This window comes from Petaurus breviceps, unplaced genomic scaffold, assembly GCF_028583685.1.
Source record: "Petaurus breviceps papuanus isolate PSGF00001 unplaced genomic scaffold, PetGlider_PUasm1.0 558, whole genome shotgun sequence".
In the NCBI taxonomy this organism is placed as follows: Eukaryota; Metazoa; Chordata; class Mammalia; order Diprotodontia; family Petauridae; genus Petaurus; species Petaurus breviceps.
Genome location: NW_027186376.1, coordinates 325,928 through 350,204, shown reverse-complemented (window position 1 = coordinate 350,204; position 24,277 = coordinate 325,928). Strand labels below are relative to the sequence as shown.

Here is a 24,277-nt window from a genome sequence, read left to right as displayed (position 1 = left end):
GGAGAGAGAGAGAGAGAGAGAGAGAGAGAGAGAGAGAGAGAGAGCTAGGTGGCACAGTGGATAGAATGCAGGGTCTGGAGGGAGGAAGATTCTTCTTTCTGAGTTCATATCCAGTCTCAAATACTTACTAGCTGTGGGACCCTGGGCAAGTCACTTAACCCTTCTTGCCTCAGTTTCCTTATCTGTAAAGTGAGCTGCAGAAGGAAATGGACAACCACCCCAGTATCTTTGTCAAGAAAACTCCAAATGTGACCATGAAGAGTTTGGCATGGCTGAGAAATGACTCAACAACAGAAACTCTGTGTGCGTGTGCGTGTGTGCGTGTGTGTGTGTGGTGTGTCTGTTCACACACAGGATAAACAGATAACTACAAGGCAGTGTGTAGGGAGGGCACCAGCAGTTGGGGTGGCTCAGGAAAGGCCCCCTGCATTAGATGGTGCCTGAGTTGTATCGCTCCCTGAAGTAGAGAAAAGGAAGGAGTGACTTCCAGGAAGGAAGGACAACCAGTGTAGAGGGGGTGTCCAGAAGCAGAGGTGGTTAACAGTATCCATAGAACAAAGAAGCCAAGGAGGATAAGGACTGAGAAAGGGCTGTTACATTGGGCAGTCAGGAAATAGCTGGTAACTGGAGAAATGGTATCAGTTGAGTGGTGAGGTCGGAAGCTACATTGTAGGCAATTAAGATCAGGAGAGAGGAGGAAGCTGAGGCAGCAGCTGATAAAGAATGGTAGCTGGTGGGGAGGGTGGCATCGAACAAAGGGCTTCTGCAGATGGGGAAGGCAGGGAAGGCAGACAGAGAACCCGTAGAGGGAGAGACTGAAGACTGGAGAGAGGGCATGCTATCTGCTGAAGAAAAGAAGGGACGGGATCAAGGTGCACAGAGCCCATCTTGGTGAGGAGAAAGAGGAGGAGTTCCTTCATAAGAGATTAGATTCAAGGAGGAAATGGTGGGTTTGATGTCAGGGGACTGAGATGCAGAGGGACGGAGTAGAGATCTGGCTATGCTATCTCATCTCTCTTCTCTGTCTGTCTGTCTGTCTGTCTCTCTCTCTTATCGTACTGGGGGATGAGGGGCAAGCAAGGACAGACAGATCAGGATAATTTTCCTGCAGAAAGTGGAGCTTGAGCTGAGTCTCAAAGAAATAAGGGATTCCAGGCCGTAGAAGTGGGGAACATTCTGGGCATGGGGAAGATGGCTAAGGGAGACAGAAGGCCGGGTGTGAGGAAGAGCCCGGAAGCCAGGGGAGCTGGGCCTTAGAGAGTACAGAGGGCATGAGTGTGTGGGGAGACAGGAAACGTAGGAAGAGACCAGACTGCAAAACCCTCTGAATGCCAGAGGAGGTTAGATTTGGAGACAATAGCCATTGGAATTTACTGAGAAAGGGGGTGGCATGGTCAGAGCTGTGCTCTGGGAACTGCATGGGGCATGGAGTAGAAGGAGCTAAGAGGGGACCGCAACAGTCCAGGTGAGAGCTAATGAGAGCCTTGTCCAAGGTGGCGGCTGTGAGTGGAGGAAAGGGAAGCCTCGGAGGGAGGCCAGAGAATGGCTGAGGCAGGAGGGGCCTCAGCACAAGCAGTGGCAGTGATCCTCATTAGACTTTAGGGCCGATTTCAGGGAAGCACATTGCCTATTTTGTTTTTTTAAAGATTCCCATCCAGAATAGCAAAAAACAAAGACAAAAAAGCCAACATATTTTGATACTTCAAGGGATCAGTTTCTGTTATCTTGAAAAATCACAGATATGACGTGGGAATGGCTATTCCCAGGGAGGCTGGGCAGATGTGGCATTACTTTACGGGCCTATGTGTTCAATGAGTGGCCCACATAAGCCTAGGGCAGGGATGGGGAACCTTTTACCTCGAGGCCACATGTGGCCCTCTAAGTCCTCGAGTGCAGCCCTCTGACTGAATCGAACAAATGTTCTGGTGCCTTGAGGTCTTAGGCTCCCCAGCTCTGGCCAACAGAGAGGGCTTTATGACCTGGGACAGCAGGCAGTGCATCGGCAGAGGCAGAGATTTTCAGGGTTTCAGTCCTGGTTCTGGTGCCCTCTAGCCATGTGAACTTGGGCAGATCAGCTGTATCTGAGCTGCACTTTCCTCACCTGTAAAGTGGGCATAATAATCCCTGCATTACCTACCCTGACTTGGTTGTTTTAAGGAAAGCACCAGGTGAACTCTCAAGACTCAGAGAAGTAAGGCTTTGATTATGGTGGAGGGGGTGGAGTTGACTAGAGGATGGGTGCGATTGGGGGGAGGAGTCTGCAGAATGTCTGCCCTTATGCTTTCCTCACAACCACCCTATGAGATAGTTGGGGCAAGTGTCATTATCCCATTTTAAAGATGAGAAAACTGAAGCTGAGAAGGGGCAGGTAATTGGACTAGGCTACAGCAGATTCCGAGTACCTCCGAGTTGGAAAGGCCCTCCTACTGTTCCTCCCTGACTGGAGTCCACCCAATCTTTGCTTATTAACAGTTTGCCTGCCCGTCTGATGATAAGGGGAGCCACTGCCTCCTGAGGCAACCCCCTCCATGTCTGGACAGCCCGTATTGTTAGAGGAGTTGGATTTATGCCCCCCCACCCCCCACTGGTTTTGCCCACTCTCAAGTCAAAGCCCCCTCCACATGCCAGTCCTTTGTATACTGGAAGGCAGTGATCACATCTCCCCTAAGACTTCCCCAGGCTAAATGAACCCAGGGCCTTCCAGTTAATGATCCTCGAATGGCCTGCCCTGTTCTGGGGACCTGAAAGACCACTGGGTTCCCAGCCCAGGTGGGTGGTGGAGAGCCCCCTGCCAGAATCCTTAGCGATTACAAGTCTGGTTCCTTGGAACCTCCCAACATCCTGGGGAGGGGAGCAGGTCAGATCCAGCACCCTCCATCTAACAGAAGAGGAACACAATGGACTGTAAGACATCAGAGAGCCATGACTCGTGCATTGTCACACAGCAAGTTAGTGGATTATCAGAAAGGCCGTAGGGTTTTCTCTAAATCAGATGTAAGAGACAAGAAGGTCTTTCACTGGGACTGTAAGTCACATCTTGGAAAGTAGGTCAGAGGCTATCTGGCCAATTCTGTCTTCTGAAAGACAGATAGACAGGCCCCAAAGACTGGTCTGGACTCCAGAACAACAGATAAAAAAGGAGTGGTGGGGGGAGAGGGGGTGGCTAGGTGGCACAGTGAATAGAGCACTGGCCCTGGAGTCAGAAGGACCTGAGTTCAAATCCGGCCTCAGACACATAACACAAAACTAGCCGTGTGACCTTGGCCAAGTCACATAACCTCAATTGCCTTGCTTTACCCACTCCAAGAAAAAAAAGGAGCAGGGGAGCATCCAGGAGTTGGAAAGGTGGAAAGGGAACCATACTAAGAATTAAGGTTAGGGGTGGTCAGGTAGCACAGCGAGTAGGAGCACCGGCTCCAGTGTCAGGATGACCTGGGGATCAAATCTGGGCTCAGACACAGCACCATACCCAGAAATAACTGGCTGTGTAACCTTGAGCAAGTTACTTAACCCCAATTGCTTTAAAAAAAAAAGAATTAAGGTCAGGCCTGGATCGGGATTTCACTGGTCTAAGGAACCCTCCCTGCCAAGGTAGGCTGGCACCATTCCCTCCACAAATAGCTTTACAGATGCCTGGGGCACTGACTTTCCCCGGGGTGGGGGGAACGGGCACAGCCAAGATGGGTCCAGGTACAACTTGAATCCAGGTCTTCTAGGCTCTCAGCCAGCTTTCTCTCCAGAGCTAAGAACCAGCAGTGATAATTATTCCTTAGCTAGCAAATACTCAGGTCTATGGCAAGGAATCCTTTGTATCACGGAAAGAGATTTTGTAACTTCCGAATAGCTCCGAGAATCCTAGGCTGTCAGAGCTAAAGGATGTGTTAGAGACACTGTTAGAATCGAAGTGTGCTTTTTATCTTTAGTCCCTGGTACACAATGGGCATTCTAGAAATGCTTCCTCAAGCCTGACACCTACTAGCTGTGGGACTTCAGACAAGTCACTTTCTTTGAGCCTCGGTATCTTCATCTGTACGATGAGAGGAGTGGAGTGGCCGAGAGGGCCTCAAAGGAGAAGATTCAAGATCCAAATGCTAGCTCTGCTCCTGAACACTGGTGTGGCCTTGGACAAGTCCCTTCCCTTTCCTGGGTCTCAGTTTCCTTATCTGTCGGGTTGGACGAGGTAGCTTCCTGAGGTCCCTTCCAGCTTGTGGCTTATTATCCGATACTGGTCCTAATTCTCTAGCTCAATCTGGAGTCCCAGATCAACAGCTGCTTTTTGTCCCAGGGTAGTTCTTCAGAACGATCTCCACCGCCTGTCCTGTCCATTCGCACTGGTCCTAGGAGTTAGCTCTGGGGAGGTTCCTGGTGCCCGGGACCTGCCGGCAGAACATGGAGGGAGGCGGCTGTGCCTAAACGCAAACTCACGGCAGCGGCCACTCTTGTCATGCACTAATTTGATAACTCCAGGGCTTAAAATAAGTGGTGACATCTGCCCAGCCCAAAGCCTTCCCCAGCTGTGCTGAGCACACAAGTGAGCATGTGTAGCAAGAGGCAGAGCCAGAAGGCGGACGGAAAGAAAGCCTGGGTTCTAGTCGGGCCTCCTCGACTCTGCAGGCTGTGTGACCTTAGCTACCTCCCTGAGTCTCAGTTTCCCCACTTGTAAAATAGGGATGATGACATGCCAGGGCTATTAGGTGAATCAGCCCTATGATTAATGTGTGGCAAATGGCAAATGCATTTGTCAACATGGGGGCTGGCTCCCCTACGTTACTGCATCGATACCGAGAGCACCTTAGGCCTTCCCAGGCCTCACTTTGTCCTCACAACAGATCTTCAGCACTGCTGTTACAGTGTTCAGTTATCACCTTCACTGGAGGAGGCAGCAGAGCAGGATGAGGAGAACACTGTCCCTGAAGTCAGAAGGCCTGGGTTCAAATCCTACCCTCTGATGCTTATTCCCAATGTAACCTTGAACAAGTCCCTTTCTCTGTCCAAGCCTCAGTCTCCTTCTCTGTAAAAGGAGAGTGTTGAACTAGATGGTCCTTGAGGCTCCTTCTAGCCCTAGATCTATGGCCCATTTTAACCGTGAAGAAAATGAGCCTTAGAGAAAGGGAAATAACTTATCCAAGGTCACTAGTGAGGTCAGGATTTTTAGCCCAGTCTCCTGATACATCCAGTGTCTTGTCCTCTGACAATACATCACCTGATACCATTGTCATTACTCCCTGTAAACATTCTTCTGGCTCTAGGGCACAGGTGGGCATGGGTGGTCATGACTGGTGCCTATGGAATGTCCATTGAGAACTGGGCTCATTGGGGTGCTCAGATGTTGTCCCCTTGGCAGCAATCACTAGCAGTGTGCTGAAGACTCCTCAGGACTGAACAGGGCACCCCCAAAGGAGAGTGATATCTTGTATCCATAGCAACGCCACCCTCCCTGAACCCTCCAGGTTCTTCTCTCTTAATGAGTTTAGATGGGAGGAGGAAAGGGTGGGGCATAGTCTTGTGGGTTCTCTGTTCTCTCCTTAGTTATGGAACTTGGAGTCAGGACAGCTGGATTCCAGTCCTAACTCTGAACAAATGCTTTCCCTTCCCCAACCTCAGTTTCCAACATCTGTAAAACTGGACTAATAATATTATACTACCTACCTCCCAGGGCTGTTGTGAGGAAAATGCTTTATGAGAGGTGGGACCCATTCTTCTCATTTTTCACTTCCCTCCCATCTGAGTGGGAGGTTTCATGGTGACCCCAGGCAGGAAGATGGTTGTTGTCAGACCCATGCTGAGAGGAAGCGCGAGTCTGACAGGCTCAGAGAACAACCAGAGAGACATGAGCCGGCAGGCACTGGCGAGGGCATCCCATCCAACCCCCCTTTCTGCCAAAGAGGAGGTGATGACAAAGGAAAAGACAGAGGAGTGTGGGGTCCCAGCTTGAGTCTGGGAAGGGGGTGGGGCGGGGCGTCCAGTCCAAGGGCTTCATATCATAGGAGGACACAGAGTGATGCGCCTAAGGTCACTCTGCTAGTATCCGAGGTGTGATTCAAACCCAGGACCTTGGACTCCACAGGTGATGTTCTTTGCAACCTTGCCAAATTCCCCAGATTGTAGAGAGCAGAGCCGAGATCTGAATCCAGACCCTTGTGTTTTCTCCTCTCCCGTGCTGCCTTTCAGTGAGGTCCTGTAGAGTTTTCAGGGAGGGGACAGAAAGGAGCACAGAATCAGGGCATCCTCAATAGGCATCACTGGCCAAAAGCCCCCCAATAAGTGAGGAAAGTGACTTGGGCATAGTCACACTGGGAGTAAAATGTAACTGATTCATGAGATGTGAACCCGGGGCAGAAGGAGGTCTGTATAGTTAAGTGATCCTCCAATCCCGGCCTAAAATGTCCCTTTCTCCAAAAAACCACAGACTCTCAGAGGTGACAGGGACCCAGGCAGGTCATTTCATTCCCTTGACTATGTCCTGGATGTGTCCTCCAGACTTTGCTTGAAGACCTCAGATGACGGGGAACTCACTACTTTTCAAAGCAATCCAGGCTACCAATTCCTTAGGCTGGGCTAAAAACTATGTTCCTATAACTTCTCCCCCTTGGTCTATCTCTTTCTTATCTAGCCCTACAAATACATCTTCTTCTCTCCAGGCTATATGTCCCCAAAAGCTCCAACCACTCTTCCTTCATATGGCTCCCCTCACTTTGACAGTATCCCCTGACTCTCTCCAGCCTTGGCTTCTCTCCTCAGAGTCTCTATTTAAGCCCCTAGGAATGGCTGCCTCAGGAGGTATTTTCATGTTCTACCCTTTCCAAGGTCACCCAGGCTCCTCTACTTTCCTGAGAGTGGCTCTAAGGTTCTGCCAGCCATTGCCCCCATGAGAACGGTGACGGTTCCTCCTCAGCTGGTCCTGAGATGACCAATCAGTCTTCCATCATCCCTCCCCATCATGGTTTCCATAACTCTTGAACATTGGAACAGGCCCATTTCCCCATAAGACTGAGGCCTAGTCAGGCAGCTCTCGGCCAATCATAAGACATCACAGCTGGAAAGGATCTGGGATCTCATGTAGGAGGCTAAGTGACCTTCCCAGGACATAGGTAGTAATATGGTTGGGATTTGAACCCAGGCCTTTGCCTCTTGACCTAGTGCTCTTTCCATTACATTACTTCTCCTAATTGGGGAAGTCTCTTGGTCCCAATCAGCTCCTCTCTGCTGGAAAGCCAGTCCTCTAGGGCAGGCCCTCCCCTGATGCTGAGTTCCTATTCTTGCCTCACCAAGTTCCTCTCCATCTAATTAGAAGCATCCCTCATCATGCCTCCATGGCTGTATTTATGATCTGGTAACTCCCAAAGCAGCTGAAATACTCCCCAAAGTTGTGAATATGACACTTTCCTCATCAGGAATATTTCCAGCTCCCGCTACCACCCACCTATGAATTCCCATCATCCCAATCACACCCAAATGGTAACTAATCTTTTCTTTTCTTTTTTTATGAGCAATTGGGGTTAAGTAACTTGATCAAGGTTACACAGCCAGTTATTTCTGGGTGTGGTGCTGAGTATCTGAGCCCGGATTTGATCCCCAGGTCATCCCGACACTGGGGCCTGTGCTCTTACTCGCTGAGCCACCTGGCCACCCCTAAGCAATTGGGGTTAAGTAACGTGCTCCAGGTTACACGGCCAGGTGTTTCTGGGTGGGTGCTGAGTATCTGAGCCTGGATTCGATCCCCAGGTCATCCTGACACTGGAGCCAGTGCTCTTACTCGCTGTGCTACCTGGCTGCCCCGGTTACTAATCTTTTCAGGCCTCGTCCAGAAAATTCTTGCACAGAGGGAAGATGTCAGCAGGGTTAGGACACGTTGACCTTGGGCCTGGTCATCTGACCCTATTTATCCAATAGCCCTCCTCTACCTACTGGGCACTCCAGGCCAGCCTCCTTACTTCTTCAACTCTGCTTTAGTTAAGATTTGCGAAACCTTTTACAGACATCATCTCACTTGAAAAGTAGGTACTGCCCATTTTGCAGATGAGCAAAGGGAGGTCCAGTCACACAGCTAAGAAGGAGCAGAAGCTGGATTCATAGTCAGATATCCACGGCTATGCACATGCCGCCACCCTCAAAATCCTAGAAGCCTGCTTCCCCCCACTGTGTCTTGCCCATCTCTTCAAGATTCTGGTCAAGTGGTATCTTTCGTTCTTTTTTTTGCTTTTTGGAGGGGGAAGGGCAGGGCAATTGGGATTAAGTGACTTGTGCAAGGTCACACAGCTAGTAAGCATTAAGTATCTGAGGTCAGATTTGAACTCAGGTCCTCCTGACTCCAGGGCGGGTGCTCTATTCACTGTGCCACCTAGCTGCCCTAAATGGTATCTCTTTTGAAAAGCCTTTCCTGACCCTGCTTCCTTCTGAATTCTACCCCTCATCCCCAGCCAAACTTGATCTCACCCCCTTCTGAACTCTCCTGGAACTTTGTACATTAACTCATTCATTCATTTATTCATTCACTCGTTCATTCAACCAACATGGTCCCTGCCCTCTTAGAGCTTAGAGTCCAGAAGGGCATGATAAAACAAATAGAAATAGAAAAGCAGCCATAGTAATATGATAAGGGGGTCAAGAAGGGGAGGAAAATGTGCTTTGAGATCAGATGAGGGAACCAGTTATAATGAAGTGGAAAACACTGGCATCAGGGCATGTCTGGCTCTGGGAGGCTTGAGCTTTGCAGCATCTCCTCCCTCTGGGCCAGCTTCCTCACTGGTAAAGAGGAGATAATGGGATTTAGCTCACAGCACACATGGATTAAGCACCAGCTGTATGCAAGTTGTAAAAAAGCTGCTTGGTAAACCCCACATCAATCAATATTTTTAAGCACCTACTGTGTGCCAGACTTTGCTAAGTGCTGCTTAGCTATATAAGTCACTCCAGCAATGAGCAGTCATTATTATGGGGAAGAGGTTGTCTCGAGGTGGGAGTATCAGGGAAGGCTTCTGGGAGGAGGTGGCTGTTTGTACCTTTGATTATGTGGGGCAGCTAGGTGGCGCAGTGAATAGAGCACCAGCTATGGAGTCAGGAGGACCTGAGTTCAAACCAGGCCTCAGACACATGACACAGGTAGTAGCTGTGTGACCTTAGGTAAGTCACTTAACCCCAGTTGCCTTGACTTCCCTCCTCTAGAAAAAGATTATAGTCACCTATCTGTCTTATCTTTACCCATCATACTGTAAGTTCCCCATCTTACCGTGTTTCCCCGATAATAAGACCTATCCTGAAAATAAGCCCTCCCCTTACTGTGCAAGATTCCTCTAAAATAAGCCCTCCCCCGAAAATAAGCCCTATTGAGATTGCTACTGTAGTGAAGGTGATCCCCTGCGCTACACGCTACATTACGGTACCCTCTGTATGCACCGTTCCCCCCCCCCGTGAAACGCACGCCGCGCTCCAAGCTGCATCCAATCAGAGCTGCAGCAGTGAGCGCGTCATCCTGTTCTTCCCCAGTGATTTGCTTATTGAATAAAGGTACATTTTTTTGTTCACATTTACCTGTTTATTAAAATTGCTGTCAATGTTCATTAAAATAAGCCCTCCCCTGAAAATAAGCCCTCTGGTGTTTTTCTGTCCCAAAAAATTAATAAGACAGTGTCTTATTATCGGGGAAACACGGTATGTATCTCTCCCAGCAAAGAGCTAAACACACAGGGAGTTAGGAGGCCTAGCCCAGCCAAATTTCAAGGGGCTCTTCCTCATCTGGTGGTCTGTCCATTGGCGAGCCATGAGTGTCCACTGAAGCTTGGCAGGGACAGAACCTACAACAACGGCAGTGGGATCCACATCAATGACAACCTAGATATTCTGAAGCCCCCAACATTCTCCTCTCTTCTGGGACCCTTCCCCACACTGCCTGTCTCAGTTTGGCACTGGAGAGCATCAGAGCCAAAGGGGCCATAGACATCACAGAATCCAAGCTGGCTGCCCAGGCTCTGTTGGGGGGAACCGCTGAAAAGCCCCCCCGGGGCCCCAGCTGCACCCAGATTTCTCTGCTCCTCTGCCCGCCCCCAAGCTTTGTCTGTATTATGGGTCAATCAATCAGCAAGCCCTATCTCCCCTCCCCCAGCCTTCTCCTCTTCCTAATTTTGTCAAGGGCACCACCATCCTCCCATCACCCGGGCTCACAGCCTGGCTTTTATTCTCGACTTCTCTCTCCCTCCCCATAGATCCAACTTGTAGCCAAAGCCTGTCCATTTTGCCTTTGTAACATCTCTTGAATGCATCCCCTTTCCTCCTCTGATACTGCCACCCCCTGGAGCCTGTCCATCCCCCACTCAGCTGTCAAAAAGGTTTCCCACATCCATCCCACTCCACATTCAGTAAACTCCAGTGGCTTCCTATCACCTCCAGAATCAAATATAAAATACTCTGGCTTTTGAAGCCCTTCATGACCCTGTCCCCTCCTACTTTCCAGGCTTCACAGATGATTTGACCCACTGACACTAGCTTTCTTGAACAAGAGCCTCCACCTCCAGCCTCCAGGCATTTGCACTGGCTGTCCCCCCTGCCTAGAATGCCCTCCTTCCTCAGCTCTGCCTCTTGGCTTCCTTGGCTTCTTTCAACTCTCAGCTAAACTTGCACCCTCTGCAAGGGGCCCTTTCTGATCCCCTTTAAAGCCTACAGAACCCTTCCTCTCCTAGACAGAGGCCATTTATCCTGTCAAAATGTGTCTGACAGAGTTGTTTGCACCTTCAAGGAGGTGTCCTGGACATTACCCCAAGGACTGTGAGCTCCTTCAAAGCAAAGCCAACTTCTGCCTTCCTGCTTATCCTCAATGCTTGGCACGCAGTAGGTGCTTAATAAATGCTTGTCAGTCGAATGCATTAACTGCCTACTATGTGCCAGACAAAAGTGGACAGGTTCCTCAAGGAACTTACATTTCTGCAGAGGAAAAGAAACATATACATACACGGACATATTACTTCATATAGATATGGACAAAAACAAATAGATGAATATGTGTGTGTGTACACGTGTTCGCACATACCACACACACACTCACACCCCTCCACAGATACACACACTCTCACACACGTTCGCACATACCACACACACTCACACCCCTCCACAGATACACACACACGTTCGCACATACCACACACACACCCCCCCACAGATACACACACTCACACATGTTCGCACATACCACACACACACACTCACATCCCCACACAGATACACACACTCACACACGTTCGCACATACCACACACACACACTCACACCCCCCCCACAGATACACACACTCACACACGTTCGCACATTCCCCACACACACACACATACATACACTTCACTAATTCATTTCTGAGCCACTAGAATCATCTGGCCACGGACCGTCAAAGCTGACTGGAGCCTTAGAAGTTACCACCTCCACTTTGCCCTCCACACAGGTAAAGCCAGTTTGGCCTAGAGAGACAATGGCACATTCAGGTCACCTAGAGCATTAGAACCAGGGCCTCTGGGTCCCTATGGGTCTCCTCATCATACAACGCTGATCTCACATTGTCACAACATCTCTCCATTTATACTCTGTCTCCCCGGATGCATTATAGACCCTCTGACAGCAGGGACCATGTCTAGATGCCTCTGTCCCTCCCATGGCCAGGGCTGGGCAGGGGGAGCACACGCTGACTCCACTGGATCCATTCTGGCCAGATGGGATTGGGGAGGGGGTGAGAGGTGAGAGGGCAGGGCAGGAAATGAAAGGAAGAAGGTGGATGGGAGTTGACAGGCGGAGGAGCCCAGGTTCTGGGAGGAAATCAGTGAGACTCAAGGCTTGGGATAGAAGGTGGGGTCCAGCAGGCTGGCACATTCCCAAAGGGGCAGAGAGTGGACAGGAGGCTGAGGAAGGGCAAGAGGGAGGAGCAGACTGGGAGGGGAGGCAGGGAAACATTCTGATGCCCCCACATGAGGCCTGTGATCTCACTGCCAGGAGGCACTTTCCCTCTGACCAACTTAGGGTCTGAAGAGCTTCCTGGAGCCCCTGAGCAGCCATGGCACCTGTCATGGGACCACATGCACCTATGGAAGGAACCAAGCTGCCCCTTTGCCCCTTTCACACTCAGCAGCTCATGGATCGCTGTGGTTGTGGCAGTTTCTTTTCTTTCCTCTTCTAAGAATATAAAATGGGGTATATGGCATCATTTTAAAATTAACTGTCTGGCACCTGGAGCTCAGAAAAACACACTGAGATCTGAGGACTCAGAATCCAGAGCTGGGAAAGACCTCAAAGGCAGAGAGAGGCAGGAAGCACAGGGGACCCAGGATTGGGAGATAGGATGCCCTGCAGCAAATCTGACCTCCAGTCCCCTCACCTCAGTGGGCCTCCCTTCCCTCTTCCTCAAGGCCCCTCCCAGCTCTGCCATCCCCTGTTCTAAGGCCCCTCCTAGCTCTGACATTCCAAGTCTTAAATTCTGTTCCCTACTCCAGTCCCCTACTTAAAGCAAGAATTCTCTCCATAGCACAAGTGGCCCTTTAGCCCTTGTCTGAAGTCCCCCCACACCGTACAGCATTCCCCTCTGCCCAGCACACTGGCCTGTTGAGGGCTCGGTGGTGCAGTGGGCAGAGCCCAGCCCTGCAGTAAGGAGGATTTGATCTTAAACAACTGAACAAGGTCCCTTCCAGCTTTAGGTCTGAGGTCACATGACCTTAGAGGTCTTCCTTTTATCTCCAGAACTGAATATAAAATCCTCTTTTGTCTTCACAAACCCTTGTCAATCCAATTAGACACTGAATAGGACCATAGGGAATGAAGGCTGGATTTGGAGACAGGAGGTCTGAATTCAAGTGCTCACACTGCCACATGTTCCTTGTGTATCCTTGGACATGTCGAGCAGCTCTCTGGGCCTCAGTTTCCCCACGGGTCAATCAGTGAGGGCTGTGAGCCACCCTCCAATCTGTGAACATGGTCGACAGGAGCTTCCCAGCTCGGGGCAGCTATGGGTGCGTGGCATATGCCCAGGTCTTGGGAGTAGAAGCAGGAGGTCAAGTCCCAGCTCTGACATTTTATTGATGACCCTGGGCAAGCTGCTTATCTGCTCTGTACCTCAGTTCTTATCTGAAAATGGGAACAGTAACACTTGCTCTCCCTGCTGTATAGGACTGCTGTGAATGAAGAGGTTTGTAAAATTTTAAATGTTTACAGAAAACCTGAATTGATATCATTGTATTGAACTTTACTGTAAATCCCCCCAGCGGACCTAGCTCTGTGCTTTGGGGTCAAGAAGAGCAGGTGTGAGGGGCAGAGAGGGTGGAGAGAGGTGGAGAGTAATAGAATGAGCCCTGGCTTGGGTGTCAGAAGACCCAAGTTGGACTCTAGCCAATGCTCAGGAAGTTCACCACTCTGGGCCTCAGTTTCCTTATCTGTTAAATGGGGGGAGGGGCCTGGTTCTTTGCCTTGTGTGTGTTCTGGACCCTCTGGCAGGCAGTCTAGCAAACATGATGGACCCTTTCTCAGAACCATTTTTTTAAATAATTGAAGGAAATGTTCACTTTCACTTAGAGAGTAGAAGACTCCCTGAAATCTGTCCACTGTCCCCTGAAAGCTCTGGAGACCAGTGATTACAAAGGAGGACCCCTGATTTCTAAGGTGCCCTTTCACCTCTCAATCTGATTCTCAATCTGGGCCTCTTCCCTTATCTGTAAAACAAGAGGGTTTGCCTAGATTACTTTCCAGAGCTCTGGCAGCTCTGAAACCCCATGATCCTTCCTCAGCCAGGCCCAGAGCTAGGCTTCCCCTCCCCCATGCCCAGCCAGGGTACTGGTCTCTTGGGGGTCATGTGAGACAAAACTTCTTCAGCCAACACTCCTCTGCCCAAGGGGGCCTCTTACGGAGCATATGATGAACCCTTAGAGATGAACTCTGTAATTTCCTGCTTCCTAGGGGAGGAAAAATGCCTTGGCAGGGCCTCTCTTTTTCCTTCGGCCTCTAGTTTGTCTAAAGCCCCCTTCTCCTGCCTTCTAGGCCTGGCCTTAGCCCTGCCCCCAGTCCCCAGATGGATCTGACACATGGATCTGGTCCCCTGGCCATCCAGAAGCAATTGCACAGGGCTCTGGGAGACCAACTCCTTCCCCTGGTCAGTTAGCCCCATGCATGGGATTTCTTCATCTTTGGGGGCAGCTCAGTAAGACCAACCATGAGGAGAATCCATTCTCCCAGCATCTGAGACTTTCACACATTTTCTCATTTAACAGTCACAGTAATCCTGTGGGCAAGATATCACCCCCATTTTACAGATGAAAAGCCAAGGCTCAGAGAGGAGGCACACTGTGCCCAAGGTCTCCCAAGTGGCTGAGGGAGTAACCAGGCATGACAGAAGGTGTGCTGAATTTAGTATCAAGGCCCTGGGTTCAAAGCCTCTGTGTGATTTCCCCTCTCCTTCCTCAGTGCCTCCTTTGCAATAACAGCAGCCAGCATTTCTGCAGCACTCTAGGATTGCAGAACACCCATCAATATTCTCCTATTGCATCCTCATCACCCTAGGAGGAAGGCCCTATTATTACTCCCATTTTTCAGCCGAGGAAGCTGAGGCCAAGAGGCGTTAGGTGGGTTAGCCAGCAAAGAAGTGTCTGAAGTCATCTGGAAAATGAGAATATTGAGAGAGGGGGCTGTGGAGGTCCTCTCCAGCCCTAAGCCTGTGGTCCTACACCCCCATGGGGAAGGAGGAGCTGCATCTGAGGCCAGGACCCAGCACAGCTGAGCAGGAGGGCTGCAGGATCAGCTAGGGCTTAGGGAGAGAGAGAATGGACTGCTGGGAAGCAAGGGATCCAAGCCTGCTTGTCACAGATGTGGGGGAGGGGACTTCTGCTCAGGCAAAGGTTAGACTAGACACTCCGAACCACCTCATATTTACTTGGCATGTATTTTGTATAAATTCACATGAGGACATGCTGTGTCCTCAGACAGAATGTAACCTCCCTGAGGGCAGCCGCTGGTTTGCTTTTGATCAATAAGATGCTTGTTGGTGAATTGATGTGCCAAGGTCCTTTCCAGCTCGAATATTCTGTGATTTGATCATTCTGAGACCATGTAAGAGCCACATCCCCCAGATTACAGAGGGAGAAGGGAGCTCATAGGTCATTCAGTCCAACCCCCTCATTCTACAGAGGAGGAAACTGAGGCCCAGAAAGAGGAAGTCACTTGTCCATGATCCCACAAGGAAGAATGAGAGCAAGGTTCCGGGGCTCCAGGCATCAAGCCGTGGCCCTGCTGGAGCTGGCATGATGAGCACTGAAGAAAGTATAAGATCACTTCTACAAGGTTTACATAGCAGCCAGCTCCCGAACCTTGGTTCCTGAGACGTGTGGCATTTCCTCAAAGGGTCCCCCCTTCCCCCAAGGCCAGGAAAGCTGGAGACCAGCAGAAAACCAGCAGAGGCTCTGCATGTCCCCGAGCCTCAGAGCTGGGGGGCTTTTCAAAGATCATCCAGGGAAAGAATCCCCGAGAGCCACACTGCTGACAAGTGGGCTTGGCTGCACCTGAATGCCCGCCAGCCAAGGAAAGCCCCTCCCTCTCCTGAGGCACCTCACTCTTCAGGGGAAGGCTGGGAAGTTTTTCTTAACAGCTGGCTGAAATCAGCCTCTCTCTCCAACCCTGCCCTTCCCCGCTCCCCCCCCCCCTACCTACTTCTGCCCAATGGGGTTCAAACAGAATGAGGCTAATCCCTCTTCCACTTGACAGCCCTTCAGAGATTTAGGAACCTTGGAGACTAGCTCCTCCAAGCCTCCCGCTTTGCAGACGAGGAAATTTATGTCTCTGTCTCTCTCTTCTCTTCCCTTCTTTTCCTCTGTCTCTCTGTATGTTTCTCTCCCCCCCCCTTTCCCTCTCCTCTTTCTCTCCCTGTGTCCTCTCTCTCTCTCTCTCTCTCTCTCTCTTTTCTTCTGTCTCTGTCCACTCTCCACTCTCCCCCCCACCCCACTTTCTCACTTCAGCACCTAGCACATCGATCACCTGGCACATAACAGCCTTTAATAAATAGTTGTTGATTAATTGCTCGAAGTAGCTTCAGACAGGGACTATCAGCACTGCATTAGGGAGGGACAAATTAGGGGAAAGTTCCTGTGACAGGCAGCACTTGAGCTGACCCTAGAATATACCAGTGAGGAGGGAGGACATTCCAGGCAGGGAGACTGGAGAAAGCAGAGGCCGCTTTGGCCAGAATGTGGAGCAAATGAGGGGGAGTAATGTGAAACCAATCTTGCCCGAGAGCCACAAACACATATAGAGAAGGGTTTTAAATAACAAAGAGGAATTTGGGCTTTATGCTAGAGGCAATAGTGAGCCACTCAGAATTCTTGAGTAGGGTCAGGCCGTCCACAAATGTTTGTTTAATGTGTAGAGTGAATGACTAGAAATACCACTTTCTCTATGAACCACGTGAGGCTGCCAGGAAGGAGGTTGGGGAATTCCTGCTAGAGAAAGCTGACTAGAGACAGCTCTTTATCAGGGAGGCTCCCGGTTCTGAATGATCTGGGGCTATGCTGGCTGGGGTGTGCAGCCAAAGGGCCCAGATGGCTCCCCAAAACAAAGGGAAACCCCCAAGCTCCTCGGTTCTGTCCTGTTCTCCCACCCTGAAGAGGCCACCATCCCTGGAAGGAGCATCTGGCAGCCCAAATGGAAAACCTGAACTAGGAGCAGCATTGTCTGACTGATGCTTTTATTATTTATAGAGTCGATGCTGCATTAAAAATTGGCAGCTTTGAGACAAGTACAGTCCTGCCGTCCTTGCCCTGGGCAGATGGCTTGGGTGCTGGATTTGGAATCCGAGGCTCCGGGTGCAAAGAGAGGCCCTGCCACTTACTGCCTGTACAACCTTGGGTAGATTAGTCTCTTCCTCTGCAAGATGAAGGACTGCACTAAGTGGCCTCTGGGGGCCCTTCCAGATCCAGAACTGTCCTCCTGACCACTTATGACTGGGATCCCTTTCTCCCATTTTTTTTTTTTGAGGCAATCAGGGTTAAATGACCTGCCTGGGGTCACACAGCTAGTGTCTGAAGCCAGATTTGAACTCAGGTCCTCCTGGTTCCAGGGCCAGTGCTCTATACACTGTGCTACCCACCTGACCCTGTTTCCCATTCTTTATTCCCCATTTTAGCATGCACAGTGACAAGCTGGAACCCATCCGGAGAAGGGTGGGGGACTTTTGTTCATGATGTTCCTTTGCGTCTGGGGGCATGTGCCAACTTCTCCTGAAGCCTTCCCCGAGTAGCTCCAGGCCAGCAGACAGCCCTCCCCCTTTTGGACTCACTTCTCAATTTTTGGATGCCTGTGCACCCCCTGGCTAGTCACTTAAAACCTCCTTGGGCCTCAATTTCCTCATCCTTAAAATAGGGGAGTTGGTGTGGATGGTCCCCAGGTCCCTTCCAGCTGTAGATCTATGAGTCTAGGGTAGGGTACTAACACTTCTTAGCTGTGTCACCCCAAGTTAGCTCCATTACCCTCTCTGAGGTCCATTTACCTCCTCTTGTAAAATGGGGGCAAGAATGGGAATACTGTGGTGGTTGTTTGGAGAATACTTTGGGAATTCTCGTTTAGCACAGTATACAGTGGGCCTTTAATAAATGCTAGTTAACTGAATGACCAATTAAACTGAGGCTCACATAGAAAAGCCATAGAAATGGGAGCTAGCCTTAATATCACCTCTGACCCTGCTCTCCTTTCTATCTCCCCCAGTGCATAGAATTAAGGCCTTCGAAGTAGGCGCTCAATAAGGGAACAGATTTTCATTATTGCATTGGTGCTTAGCAGGAAGCGAGTGCTCAATAAATTCTTGGGGACCATTGATGTATGGATTTGATGCTAACTCCCCAGGGCAGCAAGCTTGCTGCAGGCTCAGCTCCCTTCCTGCTGGGGGTCCCACTGTCGTCAAAAGGATGCTGACACCCAACTCCAATGCTGGGATGTTACAGCTGAAGCCCTCAATGAATGAGTCAACTTGCCCAAGGTCACTCAGGGAGTATCAGAAGTGGAATTCAGAGCCTGGGCCCCTGTCTCCAAAGCCAGCGTTCCCCTCCCTTCTGCCACAGCTAAAACACATCCACAACTTTCATTTGTATTTTCTTTTTCTTTTTTAATGGGTGCCTTTTCTTTCACCATGACATGCACTTCAGGCCCATTCTTAGATCAAGCCAGGCTTTCTATATTGGTTCTTTGTGGCCATAACTAATATCCTCTAGATTTTAATAAGGACAGGGTCTGTCTCCTTTTTATCACCCTCAGGCATCTTTCATAGGACTTCTAACACAGTAGATGCTTAATACTTGTTCCCTGAATTGTGTTGAATTGGGGCAGCTAGGTGGCACAGTGCAGGTCTGGAGTCAGAAGGATCAGAGTTCAAATCCCATCTCAGACACTTATTAGCTGTGTGACCCTGAGCACTTAACACCCTATTTGCCTCAGTTTCCTCAAAAAAATGACCTGGAAGAAGAAATGGCAAACCACTCAAGTATCTTTGCCAGAGAAAACTTCAAATGGGAGCATGGAAAGTTGGACACAACTGAACAAAGTAAGAAGGGCTGGAAACAAGAATGTGTCCCAAATGGAACAGATTACACAGCTCAGTTGCATTCACAGAAGATCCCCAAGTCTCATCTAAGTAAAAGTTTCAATCTCCTCTTTCCAGTAAACCTTTTAAGGGGGCCTTTGGGCCCCAGCAGGATTGTATTTCCTCATCTTTAAAATGGGGGGCGGGGCAGAGTAGCTGACCTTTGCTGACTCACCTGGCTCTGACATGCTTGGCCATGAGTCATGGAGGTGGCTTACCCTGCCTCCTTCTGGGCTCTGGATTTTGGCTCCCCCTTCTTTCCCTCCAGGGGCTTCAGCATGGAGCTCTGCTAAGAGAAGGGGACAGGAAGCCTCCTCCCTCCTTGTTCTCCACTCCCCCCACCTTCTACCCAGCAAGCCAACCTACGGGGAGGTAGAAGCTCCTAGGGTTAGAATGACCTGATGCGCTGGTACAAAGGCTTGAGAAAAGAGAGTCACTTCATTGCCACAAAGTCAAGGTTTTAATGCCCCCAAGAGGAAGAGGGAAGGGGGAAGCTGCTCCCTTTTCAGCAGGTGAAGCCCAATTTGAGCATCCTTTCAGCTTGTTCACAACAGCCCAGAGATTGGCACAACAGTAAACTCCAAACCCAGCAAAAGGCACCAGAAAGGAGAGTGAGGACCGGTCCTTTTCTCCTCTTCCTGCCTGCTAGCCCTTTCCAGGGCCTGTTACTGAGTGAGTGGGGCATAATAAAGCTCTTCTGAGCGTAAATGCCAATCCTGCCCACTCAAACCCTGCTTGGTCAGTGAGCCTGAATGGCTCCCGCAGAAACCTCAGGCCCAGCTACTGGTGGTGGTCCTAGGAAGTGGGAAGGGGAGGGAGGGGGGTCCGAGCCGCCTCCCTTCCCAGCCAACCACCGAGCCTGCTCGGGATCGGAGCCCGGCAGCTCCCCAGCAGGTACGGCAGCGCAGTACAGCTCAGGCTCAGCATTGCGGCCAAGCCTGCCGCGGCTTACCCCAACCTAGCCTTAGCCTCACATCCCAGCTCTCCACCCAGGCCCGCAGGCAGGCTCAAAGCTTTCTGCTTACGTCTGCCTAGCGCCGATGGTTCTCTTCTCCCTCCCTTACTAGGAATGAGGCCCATTTAGGTCCAAGGAGCCCTTTGGGCTTCCCAGCAGTCCAAGCAACAGGCTGACCACTCCAAGTGGATCCGTTCCGCCCCCTCTTCCATTTAATTTTTGCCCAGAAGACCCTGCCGGGGAGGCCGGGGGAGAGGATACGAGGGAAAGGTTTCTGGTACACCTCCTCCCTACCTGGGCTCTCCCTTCGGCCAGACTGGTGCTTTCTCGGTCCCGCTTTGGGCTGAGACTCAATCTCTCCGTGCACCTGCAGGGTTCTCCTGTTCCCGTAACTCCGGTGACCTTCTGGTACAAACACATCCCCGCACAGAGCTCGGCCTATGGCTGCTGCGGTCTTGCCCTCCACCAGCCTCTGTGCCACTCTGTCTTTAGCACTGAGGGGGGGGGGGATCCCCCCTCCTCAATCGCTCCAACCACCGAGGGCTCTCGTCTTCTCCCAAATCTCCACAATTAACCATTTCCCCCCACACTTCCGTTCTCCTCCACTCTCTCTACTAGAACCAGACCCTTCCCAGTGCCAGCCTGAAGTTGTTTACTCCCAGCTACCATCATCGCCACCGCTGGGGAAAGGGAAGGCACCATCCGAGTCCCAGGCTCCGGGGCACTCTGTTTTGGGCGCCCGATATCGGAGGTCAAGGTGCGGAAAGGGCCCCCTGCCCTCCTCCGCCTTGGCCGCTGTCCAGCCTCGGCTGCACTCTCAAGACCTCTCAGATCCTCAGGCCCGGGAAATGGGCAGGGAGTCCTCTCTGGGGCTCGCAGAGCACAGAGGAAGCGAAGCCCACCCCTCCCCCTGATCCCTGGAGCTGTGGACCACGCGCCTGACACCCCGGGCGTCCCACCCTCCACTTTGGCCCCTGCGAACCCACCCTTCAAGCGTGGGCGCGTGCTGGCGCACCCCAAGCCCCCCGTAGCCGCTACCACCGCGGTGGCTTCCCAGCCCCGCCCAGCCCTGGCCCCGTGCTCCCGGGCCTTACCCAGGACACCAGGCGCAGCACGGTGTGGGGCTGCCGAATGAAGGTCTGGAGGTCGAAGGCGCCCCCAGCCTTGCCAGCTCCGTACGCACCGCCTTCCATCCTCGCTGACCCCGGCCCGGCCCGGCCCAGCCCGGCCCCGAGCGCAGCGCCGAGGTGCGCAGCGCGCGCGCACAGTCACACTCTCACACACACTCCTCACACACACTCACACTCACACACCCGCCCGCGTGCGAGCCAGGGAAGGGGCGTGCGCCGCGCGCGTTCCTGTAGGTGCCGGGGTCAGGGTGCCCGCGCGTGCGTGCCTGCGCCTATACCGCTGGGGCTCCGCCGGTCCGGATGGGAAGAAGGAGGAAGAGGAGGAGGAGGAGGAAAAGGGGAGGAGAGGAGGAGGAAGAGAAGGGGGAGGAGGAAGGATGTCCGACACAGAAGTGGAAGCGCCCAGGCCCGGTCACCTCTGGGCCACCTGCGGCCGGGGGTGAAGGAGGGGAGCTGGGGACAGCCGGGGTCTCTGGCTGCTGCCCCCGCCCCAGGCTCGGTCCAAGGGCCCGAAGGAGGGCGCGTGCCCGTGGCGGGCAGGAGGCTGGCAGCAGGTGACGTCAGCTCCTTGCTTCATCGCCCCCCCCACCCCGGCTGCCCCAAACTCCAGAACTTAATCTACTTGGGGAGGGGGGTGGAGGAGGGAGGAGCATGGACCCTTCCGGGGAATGAAGATTCGGTTTGATCTGATCGAGGGCTGAGCCCTATCCTGAAACTGTGGCCCTTTCGACAAACACGTAGCACCTAACAAAAATACGGTTGAACTGGGAGTCTTCTGGATCTTCACTCTGTCGTCTGGTACCCAAGCGACCTTGAGCAAGTCACCTCCATTTTCTGGGCCTCAGTTTCCTTCTCTGTAAAGTGAGGGGGGCTAATCTAGGTGATCCCTAAGGACCCTTCCAGTTCCTAACCCTGAAAGTGTGGAACACACTGGACCAGGGGGTGGAGAAGGCGGGGTGGGATGGGAACCGCCCAGAGGTGGCTGAGATCAGATCTTTGCCCTCAAGGACCCAGATGTTTGTCAGCCTCTGCTATCGCATACCTGTGGGTGGGCTCCCCAGGAGCCAGATCCAAGCCGGACATTATGCCCTCTCATCTGGTCCCACTGAACCAACTGTGTGAGGACCTCCAGAGAGGACCAAGCCAATGCTGGGAGGGCTGGGCGTTATTCGTCTCAGTGCTCCTTTAAACTCTGAAAAAGTTGGAAGATCCCGAAGAACTTTTTATAAAACATGGAGATTATCAACTGATATTTACTATTTCAGAAATGGAAACATCTTACTATTACAATGCCAATGGCTCTGGCCTTGAGGACCCTTGGGAAGGGCCTCTGGACCAGCTGCTCCTGGCTTTTGGCTTATCCTTGTGGCTCTGGCTGTTCATTGCTTATCCCTCTCTCTCGGTATCATGATGGGCCCATCTTCTTTTTCAGTTACACATTTCTCTGCCTACATCCTTTAATATTGCCCATCTTCATTGGTAAAGTCTCCTCCTGCACCTCAGAGTGGAAAGAGCTCTGAAGACCTGGTTTTTTATCCCAGCAGTGTGACCTTGGCAAGTCACCTACGTGGGCCTCAGTTTCTTTCTCTGTAAAATGGGCAGCCAGGCTGGATGGCTCCTGGAAAGTCCCTTCTAGCCCTAATCCTATGATTCTAGACCATTTGGTTATTTCAGCCTTGTTTTCTGTATCTGTAAAATGAGAGGATTTGGATTAGATGGACCTCCAAGGTTTCTTGATTCTCATGTTCAGTGATTCCACTTTCCTATGCAGAGTCCAACCAATACTGCTAATATCCTCCCCTCAATTCAATCCAGCAAGTGTTTATTAAGTATCAACTGTGCCAGTAATAGGTGCTAGGGATACAAGACAAAATGAAAAAGACTGGGGCCTCAAAGAGCTAATGTTCTATTTGGTGGGGAACCCAATAGGTACACCCCGGGGGAGAGGGAATAAGCATTTCTAAGTATTCACCAATTTATTATCTTATGTGAGCCTCATGGCAACCCTGATTGTTGTGATTATCTGCGTTTTACATCTGGAGAAACAGAGACAGAGAGAGGTTGTGACTTGCCAAGGGTCATTTTGAACTTAGATTTTTCCAACTCCAACCCCAGTGCTCTAACCACTGGGCCACCAACTGCCTTTGCAATATACAGAACAGTCTAACCTTAAGCAATGAAAATTTCGTCTTCCTGAGTTCAAATCCATCCTCAGAAATTTACTAACTGTGTGACCCTGGGCAAATCACTTCACACTGTTTGCCTCAGTTTCCTCATCTGGATAAGGAGCTGGAGAAGGAAATAGGCAAACCCCTCCAGTATCTTTGCCAAGAAGACCCCAAATGGAATCAGGAAGAGTCAGACAGGACTGAAATGATTGAACAACATCCACACCATTGAACAGCTCTAGGGGATAGGTCAGCACCTGCTCTTCAATTTACAGTCAGAGAGTTGCCCGGGGCACCAAGGGGTGAAGAGACTTGCCCAGCGTCTGGAATCCAAGATGAGTCAGAAGCATGACTCGAATTCAGTTCTTTGTCACATTAGTGTCAGCCCTCTTTGCACTGACTAAGGCCTTTGGTTGGCACCCAGTGGCTCATTAGAAATACTGCTTGAAAGGCCTGAAAGCAGGAGAAGGTGCTCTAATTAGAAAACAGACTGAGTGGCAAGAGGTAGCAGGGCTTTGCTTTGGAGAAAGCCAGAGATTCCACCAGCAGCTTAGGAAGGAACCCCTCCCACTTCCCATTTCTCTTCCCTAGAAACTTAGAGGAAATGTCAACTGAGGGAAAATGCAAAGACATCAGCTTCTTTAACCAGGCTTAGCCTTTAATATCCACAAAAAGCAGGGCAGTCCTAGCCCTGAACAAAGAGACTGTAGCCCCTGATGGGCCCTTTTCTCGTCGCAGACAAATCAATGGCGCAGATTAGAACAGCTCCTCAGAGCTAACTTGGGCAGCAGCCCAGGATGCTTCCCTCAGGGTGTGAAGGGCGAGCTGTACAAGCTTCCTGACTCTTAGTACTAGCAAGATCAGCTCTTTTTGCTGATTTCTTTGTATTTTCTATTTCATAAAAATATGTATTTTTGTATTTCTAAAGTATTTTCTTTGTCTCCAACTCCGAGGAATTTTTCTGGGAAAATCCCTTTTCTGGGATTTCTAAGTCCTTTATATGCGTTTTACAGCTCTCTTCTGCCCCGTGTTTGTAGCCTCCCAGGTTTCTTTCTTGTTTAGTGCCAGGGAGTGGAAAAAACCAAGACTGGGTACATACCAGTGTCTGCCATATTCCAGTTTCTTAATTAATGCTTGCTGATTGGTGATTGATTCTGAGGACATTAGTTTAAGGAGACCTAAAAGGTTATTTTGTCTAATCTTCTCATTTTACAGATAAGGAAACTGAGGCCCTAAGAAGTTACATGATCTGCCTTAGATCACACAGACAGTTAATATCGACATCGAGTCAATTCTAGCCCTCTTCCACAAGATCATTCAGAAAATCAAGTTGGGAGTCCCAACTCTACTCTGTTGAATTTAATTGAATTAGGATTTAAGAGTGATGGGAAAATCTTGGCACTGGGAGTTGACCTGGGTTCTAGTCCTGACCTACCACTAACCCA

The 24,277-nt window shown here is 50.9% G+C and overlaps 1 protein-coding gene across 3 annotated transcripts in view; it reads right to left on the bottom strand.

Moving 5' to 3' along the window:
* The window catches only part of SYNGR1 (synaptogyrin 1), a 31,297-nt gene extending 10,413 nt beyond the window's left edge, over positions 1–20,884 (bottom strand). Inside the window, exons 1-2 of one of the 3 annotated variants that reach the window (XM_069102846.1) lie at positions 20,629–20,884; positions 19,829–19,939 (exon numbers count right to left, since the gene is read on the bottom strand). In XM_069102846.1, coding sequence (XP_068958947.1) covers positions 19,829–19,939; positions 20,629–20,727 — 210 coding nt within the window. In that variant the 5' untranslated portion in view covers positions 20,728–20,884. Of the gene's footprint in view, positions 1–3,976; positions 4,043–19,828; positions 19,940–20,628 lie in introns of those variants that run through there. The other 2 variants (XM_069102847.1, XM_069102848.1) reach the window with 2 other exon arrangements.
* Between the last annotated feature and the right edge of the window lie 3,393 nt (positions 20,885–24,277).